Raw genomic sequence first — 19,862 nt, 5'->3', positions numbered from 1 at the left:
AAATCAATTGGTTTAAAAAAATTGAAAATATTTACCAACCTCATAAAGTGCAGCAGTGCTTAAATCCAGCAAATTGAGGCATACAAGGTAGAAATGGAAATGAAAAAAGGTCCAAAAAATGATTTCTTTTTGTCTATCTGTTTTTTTGTATTTTAAATATTCAGAAACCAGCAGAGACTCTGTCGGCCATTTTGGCTTGAACTAACTCTCTCACTCACTCTCCCTCTTGCTCTCTCTCTCCCCCTCTGTCTCTAAAGGAAGCAGCTTTTTGTGACCTTCAAATAGAGGCGGATCATGTGACTTCGGGTAGGTCTGTCAATCAGGAAAGGGGAGGGAGCTGGGGAATGGAACTGCCTTAAAGGGAAAGCAGCCCTTTTCCACTCACTTTCATTTGTGAAATGCTGTTATCTCCTGCTCTCCGCCTACACGCACTGAATGTGAAAGTGGCAACAGCATAAGGGTAACAGATGAACAAAATAGAAAAACCTTTATTGGTTTATAGAAATAACCAATGCTCAGTTGCGAGCGATTCTTGCAGATCCTGGAGGTTGACTTGCTTGCTACAGTTCTTTGGCTGTTTGGGCAAGCATGGGCTGGCAAACTGCTCTTTAAAAGGGGGCTTAAACAATGCTTCAGCCAAACAAGAGACTAGTTTTTAAAGATTAAGGTGAAATATAGGGCACAACTGATCTCCGGCAAGCTCCTAAAATGCACAAGAGAAGACCAAAAGGAAACACCAAAGTAGAAACGGAGACTGGCAATTCAGAGAAGTTAAGTGACTTATCTCAAATCACACAGCTAGACAGAAGCAGAACAGGGGTTGGTTTCCCACATTTATCGTTTTTGGTGCATGTGTATCTGACACTTCCCCTCCCCCCCCCAATAAAAACTATGCTGCGGCTACCAAGCTGACTTCCTCCAGGATCTGGCAGATTCCAGCCTTCTTTAATCCCCTCTCCCACCTGAGGAAACGGCTCTGCAGCTGACAGCAGTAAGCACGAAATTAAACACCTACCTGCTTTCCCCAATCCCCAAGTCCCTTCTCCTTGCTATATACATCTTGTTACACCCACCCACCGAAGAAATCCACGCAGGGTTTGTGTGTCTAGCTCTGGGGCTAACAGGCTGCGCAGGTTTCGTTAGGCAAATCCCTTTACCTCCGGAGCCTTTTCTCATTCGGGGACTGTAAAGACTGGACATCACTAGATGGTATCTTCAGTTCCTTTCAACTCTAAAACTCTGCACTTGGCTTCTTTCTTTTAGCAGTTCTGTTCATCTTATCCTTGCCATCTCAAAAGTAATCCATGACTCCAGGAAGGCTTTCTTGACCCTTCCAGGCGAGACCAGGTTTTCCTGTTCAACACTCCAGTAACGTCCTTTATTCCTTCTTCACAGCGTTGCTCATAACCGCGATTTATTATTTGCGTGAGAATTTGCTTATGGTTGATCTCCCCCAGTGTGTATAAGGGCAAATACCACATCTTCCTCCATTGCTGTGTGAGGCCCCACATAGTAGGTGAATAAACGAATGAAGGAATTACTTGGACTTCCATTCAGAAGTGCTGGGCAGCAGGAAATCTGCCATCCAACTATAAAGAACAGAAGTCACATGGTTTCCAGAAACTCACCTCCATCTATTTATTCTAAGGAGTTGGACGGCTTAGGAAATAAATGATAGAAAGCAGGCAAAACCCTGTCAGACTCCATCTATCTCTGTAAACCAATAAAGGTGGGATTCCACAGTGTGAGTCTCCCAAATGAACGCGGCTGACCAAGGGTAATCTGATGTGCCATCCAGCAGAGAACCCATGGATTCTGTAAGCCTGGCATTCCTCGAAAAGGAACCTATGAACCCTTCCTAAATCTCACATGTTTATCATCCTGTACAGCCTCCCTCCCTCCCTTGATTTTTCCACTCCGATGGAAGAACAGGAAAGGGGCTGTTTTAGGGCAGGCGGAGGCCAACGCCTCAACGATGTGGCAGCTTGAGTATTTATGGTGTAAATGCTTCCACTGTCTTAGCGCAGCCCCAAGTAGAGCAAGAGCCAGGACCCAGACAGACAATTGAGATGTAGGCAAAAGCAGGAAACTCCTTGGATGGAAATTTTGAATATTTAGTCTATTTTTATCCTTCCAATGCCTTCCAGCTGAGTTACGGAAAGCTTACTTACGTGGAGCACGCTCAACATGTTAAAATGCATGGAGAACGTATAGCTGCCTTGTTTTCATTTGTGATGCTCCCTTGTTTAATGTCTTTATAATTTTGTTAAGTCTCCAATCCCCAATACAAAATATTATATATATATATGTTACCTTGTGAGTGTTAAGCAAGCTACATAAAAAGCCAGAAAATACAAACACATTTAGAAACAAATATTAGTTCTATTTTCAAATAATACGATCGATAGGTTTTCTTCAACCTCCAGACAGCTTTGTTTTGTGAGATACCTCTAACCTTAAAGCAATTAGTCCACTTGCTCACTGAAGCAACAACTGAAATAAATACGTTATTTTCAGGGGCACGTGGGTAGTAGCTCAGTCGGTCAGGCATCCGAATTTAGCCCAGGTCTTGATCTGGTGGTTCCCGGGTTCAAGCCATAAGTTGGGCTTTCTGCTGTCCGCCTGGGGCCCACTCTGGATCCTTTGTCCCTCTCTCTCTCTGTCTCTCCCCTACTTGCACACGCGTCTGTGTGCTCTCAAAAATAAATAAACATTTAAAAAATGTTATTTTCATTGTATTTCCAGACATTTTGGACTCTGTGATATATTTATTGTACTTTTTTTATACTAACCATAAAACAGTGTTTTTAAATTATATTATTACAAGATGAGTATACAAAGTAATAAAAAAGATTACTTTTTTTAAACAAATATACCAGAACTTATATACTCAAATGGGTGTTCTTTCAAAGTTGGCACCTTTGGTAACTATGTACTAAAAAAAAAAAAAAAAAAAAAAAAAAAAAAAAAAAAAAAAAAAAAAAAAATTTAATTGATTAATTTATTTGTATTGAGAGAGAAAGCACACACGCACATGGGGGAGGGGCAGAGAGAGAGAATCCCAAGCAGGGTCCACACTGTCACAGCAGAGCCCCAACGCAGGGCTTGAACTCACAAACTGAGATCATGACTTGAGCCAAAATCAAGAGTCAGATGCTTAACCAACTGAGCCACCCAGGCACCCCGGTACTAAAGTATTTTTCTTAGGAAAGAAGCTTAAAAAATAATGAACTGAACTTTTAACTCAACAATCTAGAAAACAAGTGACAAACCAAAAATAAATTAACAATGGCAAAAGCATAAACATAAAGCAATTGTCAAAAAAGGGTAGACTGAATCAAGAAAACAAACACCTTTTTTGTTTTAAAATATATAGGTAGGTAATCCTTTAGAAAATCTGATCAAATTTAGGAAAAAGAGAGGTCATAAATTAACATTAGGGTTCAGAAAGAAGATATTATAATTACAGATTTGGGGAATAGTTTTTAAATTGTGAGAGAATTACACATAACTTGACATCAATAAACTTGAAGATAAAATAAAACGCATGACAGTCAAGAAAAACAGAAATTACTAAAATCAACTCAAACACAGTTATGAAAACAACAATAAAAACCCACAGCAGAAATCTGTAAAATATTCAAAGAAGTAGCCAGTAAATCTACATCAGACACAGTTTTCTGGGCAAATTCTACCAAACTTCTATCAGATAATTTCTACGTCATTCCTACTATTTCCAAATTTATGGAGACAAAAGAGAAAGCTTCCTCATTTCTTCTATATGGCTAACCTATTCTTGATATCCATCTGGACTGAGATGATATGAAAAATAAAACTACAGACCAATCTTCACTTGTGGAGACAAATATAAAAATCCTAAGTAAAGTATCAACAAATAGAATTGAGCAGTTTTAAGAGAATAGTTCATTATGATCGTGTAAAATTTATACCAACAATGCAAGGATGGTTAAATTATAAAATCTATTAACATAAATAACTTCATGTGTTCAACAAGTACGTGCTGAATGCTTTCTATGTGCTAGTTGAGTCAGTAAGGCAAACTAGAAAGGTTCTTGTGTATGTGGAGCCAACATCCTTATGGGAGAAGGATATCACTGATAAGGAAATCCAGAGTTTGATGGGATACAGAATGCCTGAAGGAGGCTCACTTTAGATAAGGTGATTAGGGAAGGCTTATCTCAGGCAGCACATTTAAGCTCAGTTGAAAAGCAATCCTTTGAGTTTAAAAAAAAAAAAAAATTAAGTTTATTTATTTATTTTGAGAGAGACAGAGGCAGTGTGGGGAGGAGAGGGGCAGAGAGAGAGCAAGAGCGAGAGAGAGACAGAGAGACAGAGAGAGAGAGAATCCCAAGCAGGCTTTCCGCTGGCAGCACAGAGCCAGACTCGGGGCTCAAATCCATGAAACTGTGATATTATAACCTGAGCTGAAACCAAGAATGGGACAGAAACCAAGAGTGGGACACTCAACTGACTGAACCACTCAGGTGCCCCACCCCTTGAGTTTTTAAAAGAACAAGAGGGATGACCAGGAGGCTAGGAAAGGTGAGCAGGGGAGAGAGGTGTAAGATAAACTTGGGGAGGTAGGAAGGGCTAGATCATACTGAGTCTTTCGGGCCACAGTATTTTAAGAATTGTGGAAAGTTGGGGTATCTGGGTGGCTCAGTCAGTTGAGCGTCCGACTTTGGCTCAGGTTGAACCTCACAGTTCATGAGTTCCAGCCCCACATCGGGCTCCTTGCTGTCAGCACAGAGCCCACTTCAGATCTTCTGTCTCTATCTCTCTTGCCCCTACCCCACTCATGTGCTCTCAAAAATAAAAAAGCATTAAAAAAAAAAAAAAAAAAAAAAAGATGGGGCGCCTGGGTGGCTCAGTCGGTTAAGCCTCCGACTTCAGCTCGGGTCACGATCTCGCGGTCCATGAGTTCGAGCCCCGCAACAGGCTCTGGGCTGATGGCTCGGAGCCTGGAGACTGCTTCCGATTCTGTGTCTCCCTCTCTCTCTGCCCCTCCCCCGTTCATGCTCTGTCTCTCTCTGTCTCAAAAATAAATAAAATGTTAAAAAAATAAATATTAAAAAAAAAAAAAGAGGAATAGTGGAAAGCCACGGAAGAAGTTTAATGCTTATTTATTTTTGAGAGAGAGAGACAGCAAGGGAGGTGCAGAGAGAGAGGGACACACAGAATCTGAAGCAGGCTCCAGGCTCTGAGCTGTCAGCAAAGAGCCAGACTTGGGGCTTGAACTCACAGACCGTGAGATCATGACCTGAGCCAAAGTTGGGTGCTTAACCATTGAGCAACCCAGGCACTCCAAAGCCACAGAAGAATCTTAAAACAGGAGGCTGAACTGCACAATTTTATCCATGACTCATTCTCCACCTACCAGCTTCTCAGGGGCCTAGGCAAATGGTTAAGACCTGAAAAAATATATTTATAAGTCAAAGACACAAAAAGAAAACTATAATCATAAAAATTAATAAATGCTTAAATGTCCTCAAAAACATAAAAACACAGGATTTTCATTCACTGTTAAATTTAGGATTTATAACATTTTCATTACATTTGGAAATAATTCTCACTTTGCAAAAATTTCTAAAAATGTTAGCTATTAAAAAATCTTAGGTAATTATAAATTAAGTCAGTTATTTGTAGCCAAAGAATTTCAGAAACAAAATTATCAATATTCTGTAAACATGTGATAGCAAAAATAAATAAAACCACATGTTTAATATGGAATGTGGGTGCCTTTTAATAGGTTTCCTACAAAGAGGGGCAAAGTCTCCAAAACCTCCCTAAGTATGCATTTCAAGGTTCCACCATCACTTTAGGAGAGACAGAATCAGATTTATGTTTAGAAAACTCATCCCGTCTTGTATATAGAGAATATAGTATAGAGGACCAAGAAGGGACCAGCTGAGGTAGGAGAGGTGGAGAAAAGTATACCCTATATTTAAAAGGTACAAGTAATTGTCATAAGATAAATGGTTGTTGTTAAGAATGAAATTTATGACCATGAAATCCAGTAAGGCCAATCAACTCTTTCAAGAATAAGACTCCAAATTCTGGACCCATCATTCATTCATGCAGTCAAGAACCTTTTTTTCTTTTTTTTTTAATATTTACCCTTGAGAAAGAAGGACAGAGTGGGGAGGGGCAGAGAGACAGAGAGAGAGAGAGAGAGAGAGAGAGAGAGGGAGGGAGAGGGAGAGAGAGACACACACAGAATCCGAAACAGGCTCCAGGCCCCAAGCTGTCAGCACAGAGTCCCATGTGGGGCTCAAACTAGGGAACAGCGAGATGATGACCCGAACTGAAGTTGGACGCTCAAACAACTGAGCCACCCAGGCGCCCCTCCCCTCTCCTTTTTTAAAGCATCCACTATGTATTACATACTGTGCTACAGCCAGGCCCTGAGGGATAAAAAGAATGGTTGCTAACACCCTGAAGGACAGAGGCAGGTAAATCCATAATTAAAATATAGCATGGTAAGTGCCATAATTAAAGAACAGAGATATAACATAGTTATGCCATGCGATTACAAAGAACTAACTTCTGGGAGAGTCAGGAAAGATTTCACAGGGGATACGAGATTTTGAACACAGTCTAAAGAATGAGTAGGAATTTGCTATGTAGAGAACACAAGAAAGGCAAAGACTTTTCTAAGTTTTATCAACTTCCAGTACTGTCAAATGATGGCAACAACAAAGGCTAACAAGAAATGATATAAACGGAAAAGCCAAGCTTTTCAGGATTCTTTTTTTTTTTTTTATTGTTTATTTATTTTTGAGAGAGAGAGACAGAGTGCGAGTTGGGGAGAAGCAGAGAGAGAGGGAGACACAGAATCTGAAGCAGGCTCCAGGATCTGAGCTGTCAGCACAGAGCCCAACACAGGACTCAAGCCCACGAATTGAGAGATCGTGACCTGAGCCGAAGTCGGATGCTTAACCAACTGAGCCAGCCACCCAAGTGCCCCAAGCTTTTCAGGATTCTTAACCCCAACAAAATCAGAAGGTGAAAATAGCCAACGCTGCATCAGAATGTGGCTTTTACTTCTGGATCTAGTACATAGGAGGAATTCAATGAATGTTTGTTGGATGAAGGACCAAACATATAAGCAAAGGAATAAACGGATGAATACTACAAACCTAAGTATTTGCAGGGTACGAAAGAACGTAACACTTAAAAACCTATAATTGGAAGATAAAACACGTACACAGCATAGTCAACAAGAAAGTGTGAGATAAATTGTTAACTGTACAGTTCCAGCCTAGGAGATATAGGAGTTAGGAAATATGGACACTACAGATCAGTGGAGCTGTACTTCAAAGGAAGGGCAGGACCAGAATGGTCAAAACAGATGCGTCAGTATGAAGCTAAGGAAGCTTAAGCTGCAGGACCCCTCACTGTCATGGGGCTCACCCAAAGCTCCATTTGAGCACTGTTCCCAAATGATCTCTCTCTGCTTTTTTTCTGCTGCAATGTGTTTCTCCTCCTCCTCCTCCTTTTTATTGTGGTAAAATACACATAACATAACATTTACCATCTTAACCAGTTGTACAGTTCAGTACTGGTAAGTATACTCACATGGTTGTGAAACGGATCTCCAGACACTTAGAGCTATTTCATCTTGCAAATCTGACATTCTATACCCATTAAACAACCCCTCTTTTTCCTCTCCCCCCCAGCCCCCAGTAACCACCATTTTATTTTCTATTTATATAAATTTGACTACTTTAGATACCTCCTTTAAGTGGAATCATCCTGTATTTGTCTTTTTGTGACTGGCTTGTTTCACTTAACATAACATTCTCCAGGTCCATCCATGTTGATATATGATAGGATCTCCTTCTTTTTTCATGGCTGACTAATATTCCAGTGTATGTATATGCCATCTTTTGTTTATCCATTCAGCCGCCAGTGAACACTTGGGGTGCTTTCACCTCTTGGCTATTTCTCTATGAATATGCATATGCAAACATCTCAGTTCTTTTGGATACATAACCAGAAGGGGGATTCCTGGCTTATATGGTAGCTCTAGTTTTTATTTTTTAAGGAATCTCTGTATTGTCTTCCACAGTAGTCACCTTATTTTATAATCCCACCAACAGTGCACAAAGGTTTCAATTTCTTTGCCAACACTTGTTATTTTCTGGGTTTTTTGGCGTTTTTGTTTCTGGGTTTTGATTTTTGGGTTTTTTTGATAGTAGTCATCCTAGTGGTATCTCACTGTGGTTTTGATTTGCACTTCTTTGATGATTAGTGATGTTGAGTGTCTTTTCATATGCTTATAGGCCATTTATATATTCTTGGAGAAATGTCTATTCAAACCCTTTGCCCATTTTTTAATCAGGTTATACAATTTTTTGTTGTTGTTGAGTTGTAGTTCTCTACATATTCTGGGTAGTAACCCCTTATCAGATATATGATTTGCAGACATTTTCTCCCATTCTGTAGGGTGCCTTTTCACTCTATGGATTGGGTCTTTTGATGCACGAAATTTTAAAAATTTGATGTAGTCTCATCTGTCTGCCTTGCCTGACTTTCGGTGTCACATCCAAGAAATCACTGCCAAGTCCAATGTCACAAAGCTTTTCTCCTGTATTTTCTTCAAACAGTTTTATAGTTTTAGGTCTTAAGCTTAGGTCTTTAATCCATTTTCATTTAATTTTTATATATGGTGTGTGAGACAAAGGGCCATCTTCATTCTTCTGCAAGTGGTAGCCAGTGTTCCCAACACCATTTGTTGAAAAGACTCTCCTTTGTTCCCCATTGGGTGGTCTGGGTACCCTTGTCAAAGATCATTTGACCTTATATGTGAGTGTTTATTTCTGGGCTTTCTATTCTATTCCATTTGTCTATTTGCCTGTCTTTATGCCAGTATGGCATTGTTTTGGTTGCTGTAGCTTTGTAATATATTTTGAAATTAGGAAGTGTGACTAGTCCAACTTTGTTCTAATGACACTTTTTATAAAGTGTGCAAAGACAAGATACATTCATTACTCTTAACCCATACTGTTAAAACCACAGTCTCTTTCCATCTCAGCTTTCCCCTCATGGCTGCAGGCATTTGGGGGATCCATAAAGGGAAAGTTATACTAGAGACAAATCCATTTTGGGTTTAGTGGAATATATTCACGTGGTTCTTAGCACTTCTGTGTATGGTCGAATTACTGTTAACCATCCTAGCATACAAAGATGACACTGGGCCAACTTACTCTGTATCATGACAGAAGTGTGCAGGGCCAGATCATATCATGATGTAAATGTGTCAATTCAGAGTATTACAGGGTAGCCAATGTACAAGAAAAAGTGAAGCCTTACAATATAAAGGATACTTGATAGAGATTTCCCCAAAGTTGATAACAATCTCAAAAATGTATATAATGTTACTAATAACAAGTTGTGAGGATGAAAGGAACTTTGTTGATTCGTCATTATGAAAAACCCTACTGTGGTCAACCATGCTATAACAAACAATGAATTATCTTTCTAGTCTCTTTCTAGAAAATATCACAGAACCATTGTAACATAAAGGGGCAAAAAAGACGATGCAGCCAAAACATGTAGAGAAAAAAGTTTCACAGTGATGTGTTAAGTAGTGAATACAAATGCTAGTGCTATTTTTCTGAATTTTCTATTTGTCCACTTCTTAAAAGTCGCCATTTTTTGTGTGTGTGGTTTTCTTTCCTCGTTGTAAATAAATGTTCACTTTTGTACAACTCATATTTGAATTAATTCTCTTTTCCTTAAAGAGCATTCCCAAAAACCTAGATTCGCTCCTGCTCAGAAAGAAGGGTCTCTGCCTCAACAGAAGCATCTAATGGAGAAGGAAATGAGCTGTGCATGGAAGCCTTACAGGGGGCCACTGGACAGGGGTAGAAAGACCCTCTCATTGACTAATTGATTATTAAAAACTTTCCATTTATTTATTTTGCGGGGGTGGAGAGAGACAGAGAGAATGAATGAATCCCTAGCAGGCTCTGCACTGTCAACACAGAACCCCATGTAGGGCACAAACTCACTTACTGTGAGATCATGATCTGAGCCAAGCCAAGGAACTGGATGCAAAACCGACTAAGCCACCCAGGGGCCCCTAGTTTGTTTTTTTAAAGTAAGCTCTGTGACCAACGTGGGGCTTAAACTCATGACCCCGAGATCAAGAGTCACATGCTCTACTGACTGAGCCAGCCAGGTGCCCAAGGACCTTTAAACGATAGAAACAATATGCATAGGTAGGCTAAAGGCATCTTATGGAGGACCTCAGAAACAAGGAAAAAGGCATCTTCTGCCAAATAAACAATAACCAACAACTGTCTCATAGATAGAGACACCTAAAAAATAGTGATAAAATCAGGTCTGTTGGAATACCCTCAAGAAAGCATTGAATACAGGGGCACCTGCATGGCTGAGTCAGTTAAGCGTCTGACTCTGATTTCAGCTCTGGTTGTGATCTCATGGTTCATGAATTTGAGCCCTCAGCCGGGCCCCTCACTGACAGTATTGAGCCTGCTTGGGATTCTCTCTCTCCCTCTCTCTCTCTCTCTCTCTCCTACTTGCACATGCCTTCTTTCTCTCTCTCTCTCTCTCTCCCCCTCCCTCTTTCCAAAAAAAAAAAAAAACAAAACCACAAACTTGAAAAAAAAAAAAAAGAAAGCACTGAATATAAAGTCAAACATGATATACTAGCAATTCACTTTTCTTCTGCTTATGAAAAATATTCTGGGGTTAGGATTTTTAATAGCTCCACCTCAGATTTTCAAAGTGAGTGTGCAGACCAGGGAGGGTTTCTTAACACTCAGACATTTTCATTCATTCAACATATTTATATATTTATATATATAATATATATTATATATATTTATATTTATATTATATATATTATATATATATAATATATATTATATATATTCTATTTATATATATAATATATATTATATATATTCATATTATATATATTATATTTATATATATAATAATATATGTAATATATATTTATATTTATATTATATATATTATATTTATATATATATAATAATATATATATTATGTATATAATATATATATATGTATATATATACAAAATTGACATTTTGTATGTGCTACTGGCAGTGACCAAGATGACAAAGGTCTCTATCCTTGCAGAGCTGAAGATTTAGCAAAAAGCCTTAACCTGACATTTCACTGCCTGCCATCATCATGTTGTGCCTCCTCTCTGCCATTCTATTCACCTCTACTTCAGCCCAAACTTCAGCCCACAGACATGGCTGGCAGGAAGGGAACCCAGGCAGAGCGCTCAGGGCAGAACTTGTATCCACACCGCCTAGTGATCAGAACATTCGGGGGAGAAATAAACACCAGCTTCTCTTCATGACACCCCTGGAGATTCTTGCAGCTGAATGTGTTATTTCTTCACCTGTATTTACATCACACTATTTAAAAATTTGAAAACATTTTACAACTTCATGACAATAACATCTCCAAAGCGAGGCCTTAAAACACCAATTTCAAGGAACTGGACAAATACATCCTGCCTTTTGAGTAATGTTTTTTCATAAAGTCAGTTATTTGTCCATAAGCAAAATATAAGCTACAGAATTAAGACTATTATTAACTTAACCACAGTTTTCTAAGAGCTGCATGATCTACCCTATGCACTGTTGGTTAAAGTCATCACATGAACCTGTAAGTAGTAGCAGCCCTCAGAGTTTGAAGTCATTTTCAACTATGAAACACATAATTCCTGAAGTTACTCCTATTGTAATTAATCCACGGCCCAGACACCAAAGAGAAACCTCATAAAATACAATTCAGAATTTATTATGTATCATTCTGAGACTGGGGGGGGGGGGGAGGCAATTTTTTGAGAGAATTAATGTTTTTTTACGTTTATTTATTTTGAGAGAGCGAGAGAGAGTGCGTGCAAACAAGGGAAGGGCAGAGAGAGGGAGAGACAGAGAATCCCAAGCAGGATACGCACTACCAGTGCAGAGCCCAACGTGGGGCCTAAACCCACGAACCATGAGATCATGACCCAAGCCAAAACCAAGAGTCAGACGCGTAACTGACTGAGCCACCCAGGCGCCCTGAGAATTAATTTTTTAAGTAACTCCAATGCAAATTACAAAATTTATTAGCAAGTGACAGTTTCCCAAAGACCTAGTACAAAATGTTTACGGTTATGCTAAAATTCCCAGCAGCAAAAATTCCATGAGCATAACTATCATCTATTGAACCACTTTGTGGCATTTTCAAAATACTAATTAACTTGAAAATAAAACTCATTTCCTTTCTTCAAAATAATTAAAAAGATTATATAGAAACCCAACTATTCTTCTGATGTCCAGCTTACTGCTGTGTAATGACTAAGTTTACAGAGTTCAATTTGGTACTTCTTAGTACATTTATTTCAACATGTACATATTTCAGTGGTTTAAAGAAACCACACTGGTGAAAAACTCATGGTAGAATACGGAAAATGTTAAAAAACAAAACAACACAACAACACCCCTCTTTCCTAATGGCCAAATACCAAGGTTTGTATTGTGAAGATAATTATGTATAAAATAAGTGACTTGGAAATATTTTTTCTTTTCTTCTTCTTCTTCTTCTTCTTCTTCTTCTTCTTCTTCTTCTTCTTCTTCGTTTTGTTTTTAGGAAATACTATAGAGCTGCCTAATTTTTTTTAAAAGAAGAACCCAGAAGAATGGTTCCCAAAGAACTTAGTGTTAAACTTGGTGGCTAAATATAAAACAAGGAACGCCCTACTCTTAGTATAGAGACTGGGGGAGAATAAACTGAGGGAGAATAAAGTTGCACAGCAGTATAAGATGATTCTGAGGAAGACGGAGCTGTAAGTTAATGAGTCAGAGTAGGGGCAGAAATAAAGATAAGGTAAGGACAAGCTGTTAGACTTAATGAAAGGTCTGTATAATTAATAATTCAGAAAAATTAAAAGGGTATTTTATAACTAGACATTTAAGTTGGGAAGAATGTAATTAGGAAGAAGAGAATTTAATCACGATACTGGAGTTAAGACATTTAAAAAACAGCACCTCCAGCACAAAGTCGTATTACACCACAGAAGAGTATAAAGAGCAACGTTGATTCCATAAATCACATTCTTCTCTCCAAATCAATATAAAACTGTCTTCAACACTTTGATTTCCATATAGGCCTCCCATGCAAGCTCTGAGCAGATTTTCCCTTGAAAAAGAGAAATCAAAAAAGATGGCACCCCAAGAGAGCTGAAATATAGGAATTGATATAATTAATTCTACCAACAATCCCTAAAAAGGGGATGCTGTCTATATAACACATTATAAAATGAGATTGAAATTTAATATGTATGCTTTATTTAATACAACATATGTAAAAGATTATCATTTCAACATAAAATCGATATTATTAATTTTACATTCTTTTTTTGGGTATTAAGTCTTTGAAATCCAGGCTGTCTTTTGCATTTAAAGTACATTTAGGGGTGCCCAGGTGGCTCAATCAGTTAAGCATCTGACTCTTGGTTTTGGCTCAGGTCATGATTTCATGGTCCATGGGATTGAGCCCTGCGTCAGGCTCTGTGCTGACAGCGCGGAGCCTGCTTGGGATTCTCTCTCTCTTTCTCCCTCTGCCCCTCGCCCACTCGCTTGTGCTCTCTCCCTCTCTCAAAAATAAATAAATGTTTTTAAAAGGCATATAAGCTTTCTCTTTTATAAAAAAAAATAAACTACATTTAAATTTGATTGCTAACTTTTTTTTTTTACTGTGGTAAAAAACACATAACATTAAATTTACCATCTGAATCATTTTTAACTGTAAAGCTCAGTGGAATTTTAAGTATATTCTTATCATTTTGCAACGGATCTCCGGACCTTTTTTATCTTCTAGAACTGAAACTCTATACCCATTGAACACTAATTCCCTCTCTTCCCTCTCCCTGGCCCTTGGCAATCATCACTTCTCTATGTTCTGTTTTTATGATTTTCACATTAGATGACTTCAAGTTAAGCTGAGTCATATAGTATTTGTTCTTTGCCGATTAGCTTATTTTGCTAAGCATAATGCCCTTCAAATTCATCTATATTGTAGCATGTGACAGGATTTCCTTCTTTTTGAAGGCTTCATAATATTCCATTGTATGTACATCCCACACTTCCTGTATCCGTTCATCTGTCAGTGGACATGTAGGTTGCTCCTCTGCCTAGCTGCTGTGAATAATGCTGCAGTGAACACGAGTGTCCAACTGTGTCTTTGAGATCCTGCTTTGAGAGATCTGTTTTTATTTATTTTTTAAAATGTTTATTTAGTTTTGAGAGGGAGAGAGACAGCAAGCAGGGGAGGGACAGAGAATCCAAAGCGGCTCTGCGCTGACAGCAGAGAGAGCCCAATGCAAGGCTTGAACCCACAAACCGTGAGATCGTGACCTGAGCAGAAGTGGGATGCTTAGCTGACTGAGCCACCCAGGTGCCCGGAGAGATTTATTTCTAATGCTGAAATTTCATAAAATGAACCAAAAGTTGTAAGAAAATTTAATCAACAAAAATGTACTAGAAAAGTTGAATCATTGCATGCAGCATGTTAAAGACAAATATCTTTTGAGAATATGAGTCAATTTGAGCATGGAGATTTAAAGTTTAGACTTGTGTGTAAACTAGATTTTAATAAAGAAATGAAAAAGGAGGTCAAACTCATTAATACAGTTGCCCCCCCCCACACAGGTTTGAATTGTGCAGGTCCCCTTAAATGCAGGTTGTTTTCACTAAGTACAGTATGGTACTGTAAATGTACTTTCTCTTCCTTACAATTTTAAAACATTGTCTTTTCTCTAACTTCTTTTATTGTAAGAATACAGTTTTTATAAAATATATGACATACAAAATAGGTATTAATTGATTGTTTATGTTATCGGTAAGGATTCTAGTCAACAGTACGTTATAAATAGTTAAATTTGGGGGGAGTCAAGACTTATGTGTGGAATTTTTACTGCGTGGGGGCCAGTGCCCCTAACTTCTGTGCTGTTCCAAGGTCAACTGTACACCAAAACTGATAATTTACCACAAATAATCTGCCTACAAACATCTAGACTATCACTTGTCTCGTAAATAAAACCAAATCAAGAGCCTGTCTTGGGTGGAAACATTTCATATGAAATGAGCTTTCAATAACCATAGTCAAACACAATCTACGAGCAAGTATCTGCTTATGCTGCTTTTTGAAAAGCCATTATAGTTTTATATTTACCCTTGTGTTAAACACATTATGTGATTAATGCTGTGTGAGTTTAATGTAGTAATTATATGGCAATAAACTTAGCTTGTCTGATTTGTTACAGTAGCTTGTAAAGTAAATATCCTCAGAAAATGATTATATTAGATATACTAATAGTTAATAAACCTCATTAAAAGCAACAATATTGAAACTATACATATATACGTATATATACATATATATATATATATATGTATATATATACACACACACACACACACAGTGTTTAAAGCTATACACTCTACTAAATGTTATTCACACATACATCAGAATTCAGCACAACTGATCTAAACATTAAGTTTAGCACAGATACTTCTCAATATCAAAAGTCAATTATTTTTCAAGACGGCTTTCTACATGCATAGCTATCCTAATCTGCCTATTAACAGAACTTAGTTCCGTTGAAATAAACATCATGGAAATAAAATGATGTTTTCAAAACTTCTAGAATCTACGGTAAAAATGTTACATGATGAAACAAAGAAAGTGGCGTAGATCAGCTAATAAAAATAGTTTTAGTCCTAATCCTTGTAAGAATTTGCTCTTACGACCTTGAGGGTCATATTATCCCTGTGTTTCATCTGCCTTCCATAAGTGAAATAGGCTATTCATACAAACTGAGACCAATGAATGAGCGCCATTTTGGAAATCAATTTGGAAAAAAATTAACTTAGATCTCTGCCTCACATCATACACAAAAATGCATACCAGTTCAATTAAAGGTGTAGGGGTAAAAAGAAAAAAAGCAGGAAAATTAAGGTATTTTATTTATTACATTAGGGTAGGGACAACTTCTCTAAGCAAACACAAAATACAGAAGCTATAACAGGCTAATTGATTTTACCACATAAAAATGTTTTTAAATTTATTCGTATGAAAGATACCCCAATGTTAAAAGGAATGGGACAAAACATTTAAAACACCTCAAAAGACAAAGGTAGTATCCCTATTTTATAAAAGACTCCTACAGGGGTGCTGGGGTGGCTCAGTTGGTTGAGTATGTGACTCCTGATTTTGGCTCAGGTCATGATCCCAGGATTGTGGGACTGACCCCACATCAGGCTCTGCATTGAGAGTGGAGCCTACTTAAGATTCTCTCTCTCTCTTGGGGCGCCTGGGTGGCGCAGTCGGTTAAGCGTCCGACTTCAGCCAGGTCACGATCTCGCGGTCCGTGAGTTCGAGCCCCGCGTCAGGCTCTGGGCTGATGGCTCGGAGCCTGGAGCCTGTTTCCGATTCTGTGTCTCCCTCTCTCTCTGCCCCTCCCCCGTTCATGCTCTGTCTCTCTCTGTCCCAAAAATAAATAAAAAACGTTGAAAAAAAATTAAAAAAAAAAAAAAAAAAAGATTCTCTCTCTCTCTCTCTCTCTCTCTCTCTCCATCTCTCCTTCTCCCCTGCTTGTACTTTATTTCTCTAAAATTAATAATAATATTAATAATAATAATAATTTAAAAATATATAAAGGGTTCCTACAAAACTATCAAAACAAATAATCCAATAGAAACATGGGTCTAATATGCAAATAAGTGATACATAAAATTGAAAAATCTACAGCCGATAAACTAACAAAAGATATTCCATCTCATTAGTGAGCAGAAAAGTACAAATTAAAACAATCAAATATTAGGGGTGCCTGGCTGGCCCGGTCAGTGGATTATGAGACTCATGATCTCAGGGTTGTGAGTTCAAGCCCCACGTTGGGTGTAGAGATTACTTGGGGGGGGGGAAAAAAAAATATATATATATATATATATAATAAAATACAAGAGTGACAAAAATTTAAGGCTAAATAATTTTTTTGTCATCAAAGGGGAGAAGAAATGGGCATTCTCATGCACTGTTGATGGAAAGGATCATGGGTAGTGCTTTCTCAGAAGGCAATTTGATAGCAACTACCTCCATGTAAAAAAAGTACATCCCATGGGGGTGCCTGGGTGGCTCAGTTGGTTGGGCGTCCAACTTCAGCTCAGGTCATAATCTCATCATGGCTTGTGAGTTCCAGCCCCATGTCGGGCTCTGTGCTGACAGCTCAGAGCCTGGAGCCTGCTTCGGATTCTGTTTCTGTCTCTCTCTGCCCCTCTCCCACTGGCTCTCTCTCTCAAATATAAATAAACATTAAAAATTTTTTAAATATATTTAAAAATATTTTTAAAAATACATCCCGTGAACCAACAGCTCCATCTCTAGAAATTTATTCTACAGAAATACATCTGTGAATAAAGATATAAAAATAAAGATGTTCAATAAAGTATTATTTGTAGTAATCAAACTAGAGACCACCAAATCATCTAATTAGAGAAGAATGATTATAGTCCATCCATTCAACAGAACATTCTGCATTAAGAGCATGAAGTAGACTGTGAAAGATGGCAAATTATAAAAGCAAGTCACAGAAGAATTATGTTGGGGGAAAAAAAAATCCCTATTTAGTTGTTGTTTTAAAATATACAGAAAACAGGGGCACCTGGGGGGCTCAGTCAGTTAAGCATCCAACTCTTGATTTTGGCTCAGGTCATTATCTTGTCGTTTTGTGAGTTTGGGCCCCACATCAGGCTCTACACTGACAGTGCAGAGCCTGCTTCGGATTCTTCCTCTCTCTCTGCCCCTCCCCCACTTGCACTGTCTCTCTCAAAATAAATAAACAAATAAACAAATGGATAAATAAATAAATTAAATATACAGAAAATATTTACAAAGATCAGGAGGGGAAGGAAGGTAAAAGAAGAGTCTCAGTTTTATTTCTGTGTCTACATTTACCATTTGAACGTTTCATGACAATCGTGTACAGTTGCCCCATGAACAACATGGAGGTTTGGGGCACTGACTCCCCAGCATGGTCGAAAATCTGTGAATAATTTCTAACCCCCCAAAACATAAACTACAAATAGTCTGTTGATTGGAAGCTTTACTGATAACATAAACAGTCAATTAACACCTATTTTGTCTGTTACATGTGTTCTATGCTGGTTTCTTACAATGAAGTATGCTAGAGAAAAGAACATGTTTTATTTTATTTTTGTTTCCAGTTTTTATTTAAATTCTAGTTAGTTAAGATTTAGTGTAATACTGGTTTCAGGAATTTAGTGAAGAAAATGTTTTAAAATCATAAGGAAGAGAAAGTACATTTACAGCATGGTACCGTATTTGTCTGGCTCAGTTTTGGAGCGTGTGGCTCTTGATCTCGGGGTCAAGCCCCATGCTGGGCGTAGAGATTACTAAAAATAAATAAACTTAAAAAAATTCCATGTATAAATGGACTTGCACATTTCAAACCCATGTTGTTCAAGAGCCAACTGTATTATTTTTATAATTTAAAAAATAAAAGAATAAGTTGGAATTTCATAAGTCATTCAGTAATGTGTACACTTCCAGGATCTAGAATGTAGTATTCAGTTCCTTGATCCTACTGTCCAGGAGTTTATCATCCTCTGCCAACTACACTTGTAAGATGCAATGTGTGTGTGTGTGTGTGTGTGTGTGTATCTTTTAATTTTTGTTGCCTCAAACAAATGAACACATCACCTTTGCTACCCACTCCCACCAAAGAGGTAGACAGGTCTATGAGAGGAGTGCCTAGTGAGAAGAGTCATTACAATATAGGACAGCAGACCAGGACCAGGAAAAAAATAAACAAAACAAAACAAACAAAAAAACCAGAAGCAAAACACAACAGGATTCATCTGTGAAAAGGCACCATGAGACTCAGAAAACAAAACAAGGTAAGAACACAACGCAAGTCCACCAGCCTGTCTGAAGCTCTCTAAAAGAAGCGCCGTTTGTATAACATAAAACTTGTGGGAGAATCTGCCCCAGCAGTGCTTCCTGAATACCTAAAGAAGTTGATACAGGATAGGGGCTACTGGAGCAGGTTTTTAAAGATAAAGACTGGTTTGTTTGGGAAATGGATACCCTCTAGAGAACAGAACTTTCATCTGTGTTTCAAAAATAGGCTTAATGCCATTTTCATTATTTCCCCCAACTCCCTCTTATCCCTGAGACTTTGATCTTAACAACTGCACAGTTTTGCTAACCACGGTACTTTTCAGGAACACAGCTCCCAAGGCTGGCAGAGGATTTGGGTCAGGGAGATATTATAAAACACTGTAATGTCAGAAAGATCCAGATTCAAATCCTAACTTCCATTTCAAGCTGCATTCCCATGGATAAGTTACCTACCCTGATCTCCGAGTAAAAGGGTACACTATAATGAATGGAGAGAACATACACAGCATCTAAGCAAAGTGCTTTGCGCACAGAACACCCTCATCAAATAGGAACTATGATTTTTATATTGTAAGACCTCTGACCAGAGGGTGGGGCTGGGGGAGTGGGCAAGAGGACAGGGAGATGCATCTGAAATGTTCCTGTGATTTCACTGGGACTAGATGTTTGGCATTCTACTTTGCTAAAGATGAACTGATTCCATGAGCCCATGTAGAATATAAGTGCATTTCACAGAACACAGCAAAGTTAGGATTTATATTGTAAGCTATTTTTAAAACTGCCTGGTTAGCAAATTAAACCAGCTGTGAAAATATCCTGGTTTCCATTCACAACAAATACAAGACAAACATTCTCCTTTAATG

The 19,862-nt window shown here is 38.2% G+C and overlaps 1 protein-coding gene across 11 annotated transcripts in view; it reads right to left on the bottom strand.

Moving 5' to 3' along the window:
* The window catches only part of TNRC6B (trinucleotide repeat containing adaptor 6B), a 247,560-nt gene that overhangs the window by 133,151 nt on the left and 94,547 nt on the right, over positions 1-19,862 (bottom strand). The window contains exon 1 of one of the 11 annotated variants that reach the window (XM_042993341.1): positions 40-2,271. The exons of the other annotated variants lie outside the window; for them this stretch is intronic. Coding sequence (XP_042849275.1) covers positions 40-44 — 5 coding nt within the window. The 5' untranslated portion in view covers positions 45-2,271. Of the gene's footprint in view, positions 1-39; positions 2,272-19,862 lie in introns of those variants that run through there. 11 annotated transcript variants of the gene reach the window in all.

Source organism: Panthera tigris, chromosome B4 (assembly GCF_018350195.1).
Source record: "Panthera tigris isolate Pti1 chromosome B4, P.tigris_Pti1_mat1.1, whole genome shotgun sequence".
NCBI classification, from domain to species: Eukaryota; Metazoa; Chordata; class Mammalia; order Carnivora; family Felidae; genus Panthera; species Panthera tigris.
The sequence above is the reverse complement of the archived record's forward strand: the minus strand, read 5'-3'. Positions and strand labels throughout refer to the sequence as shown.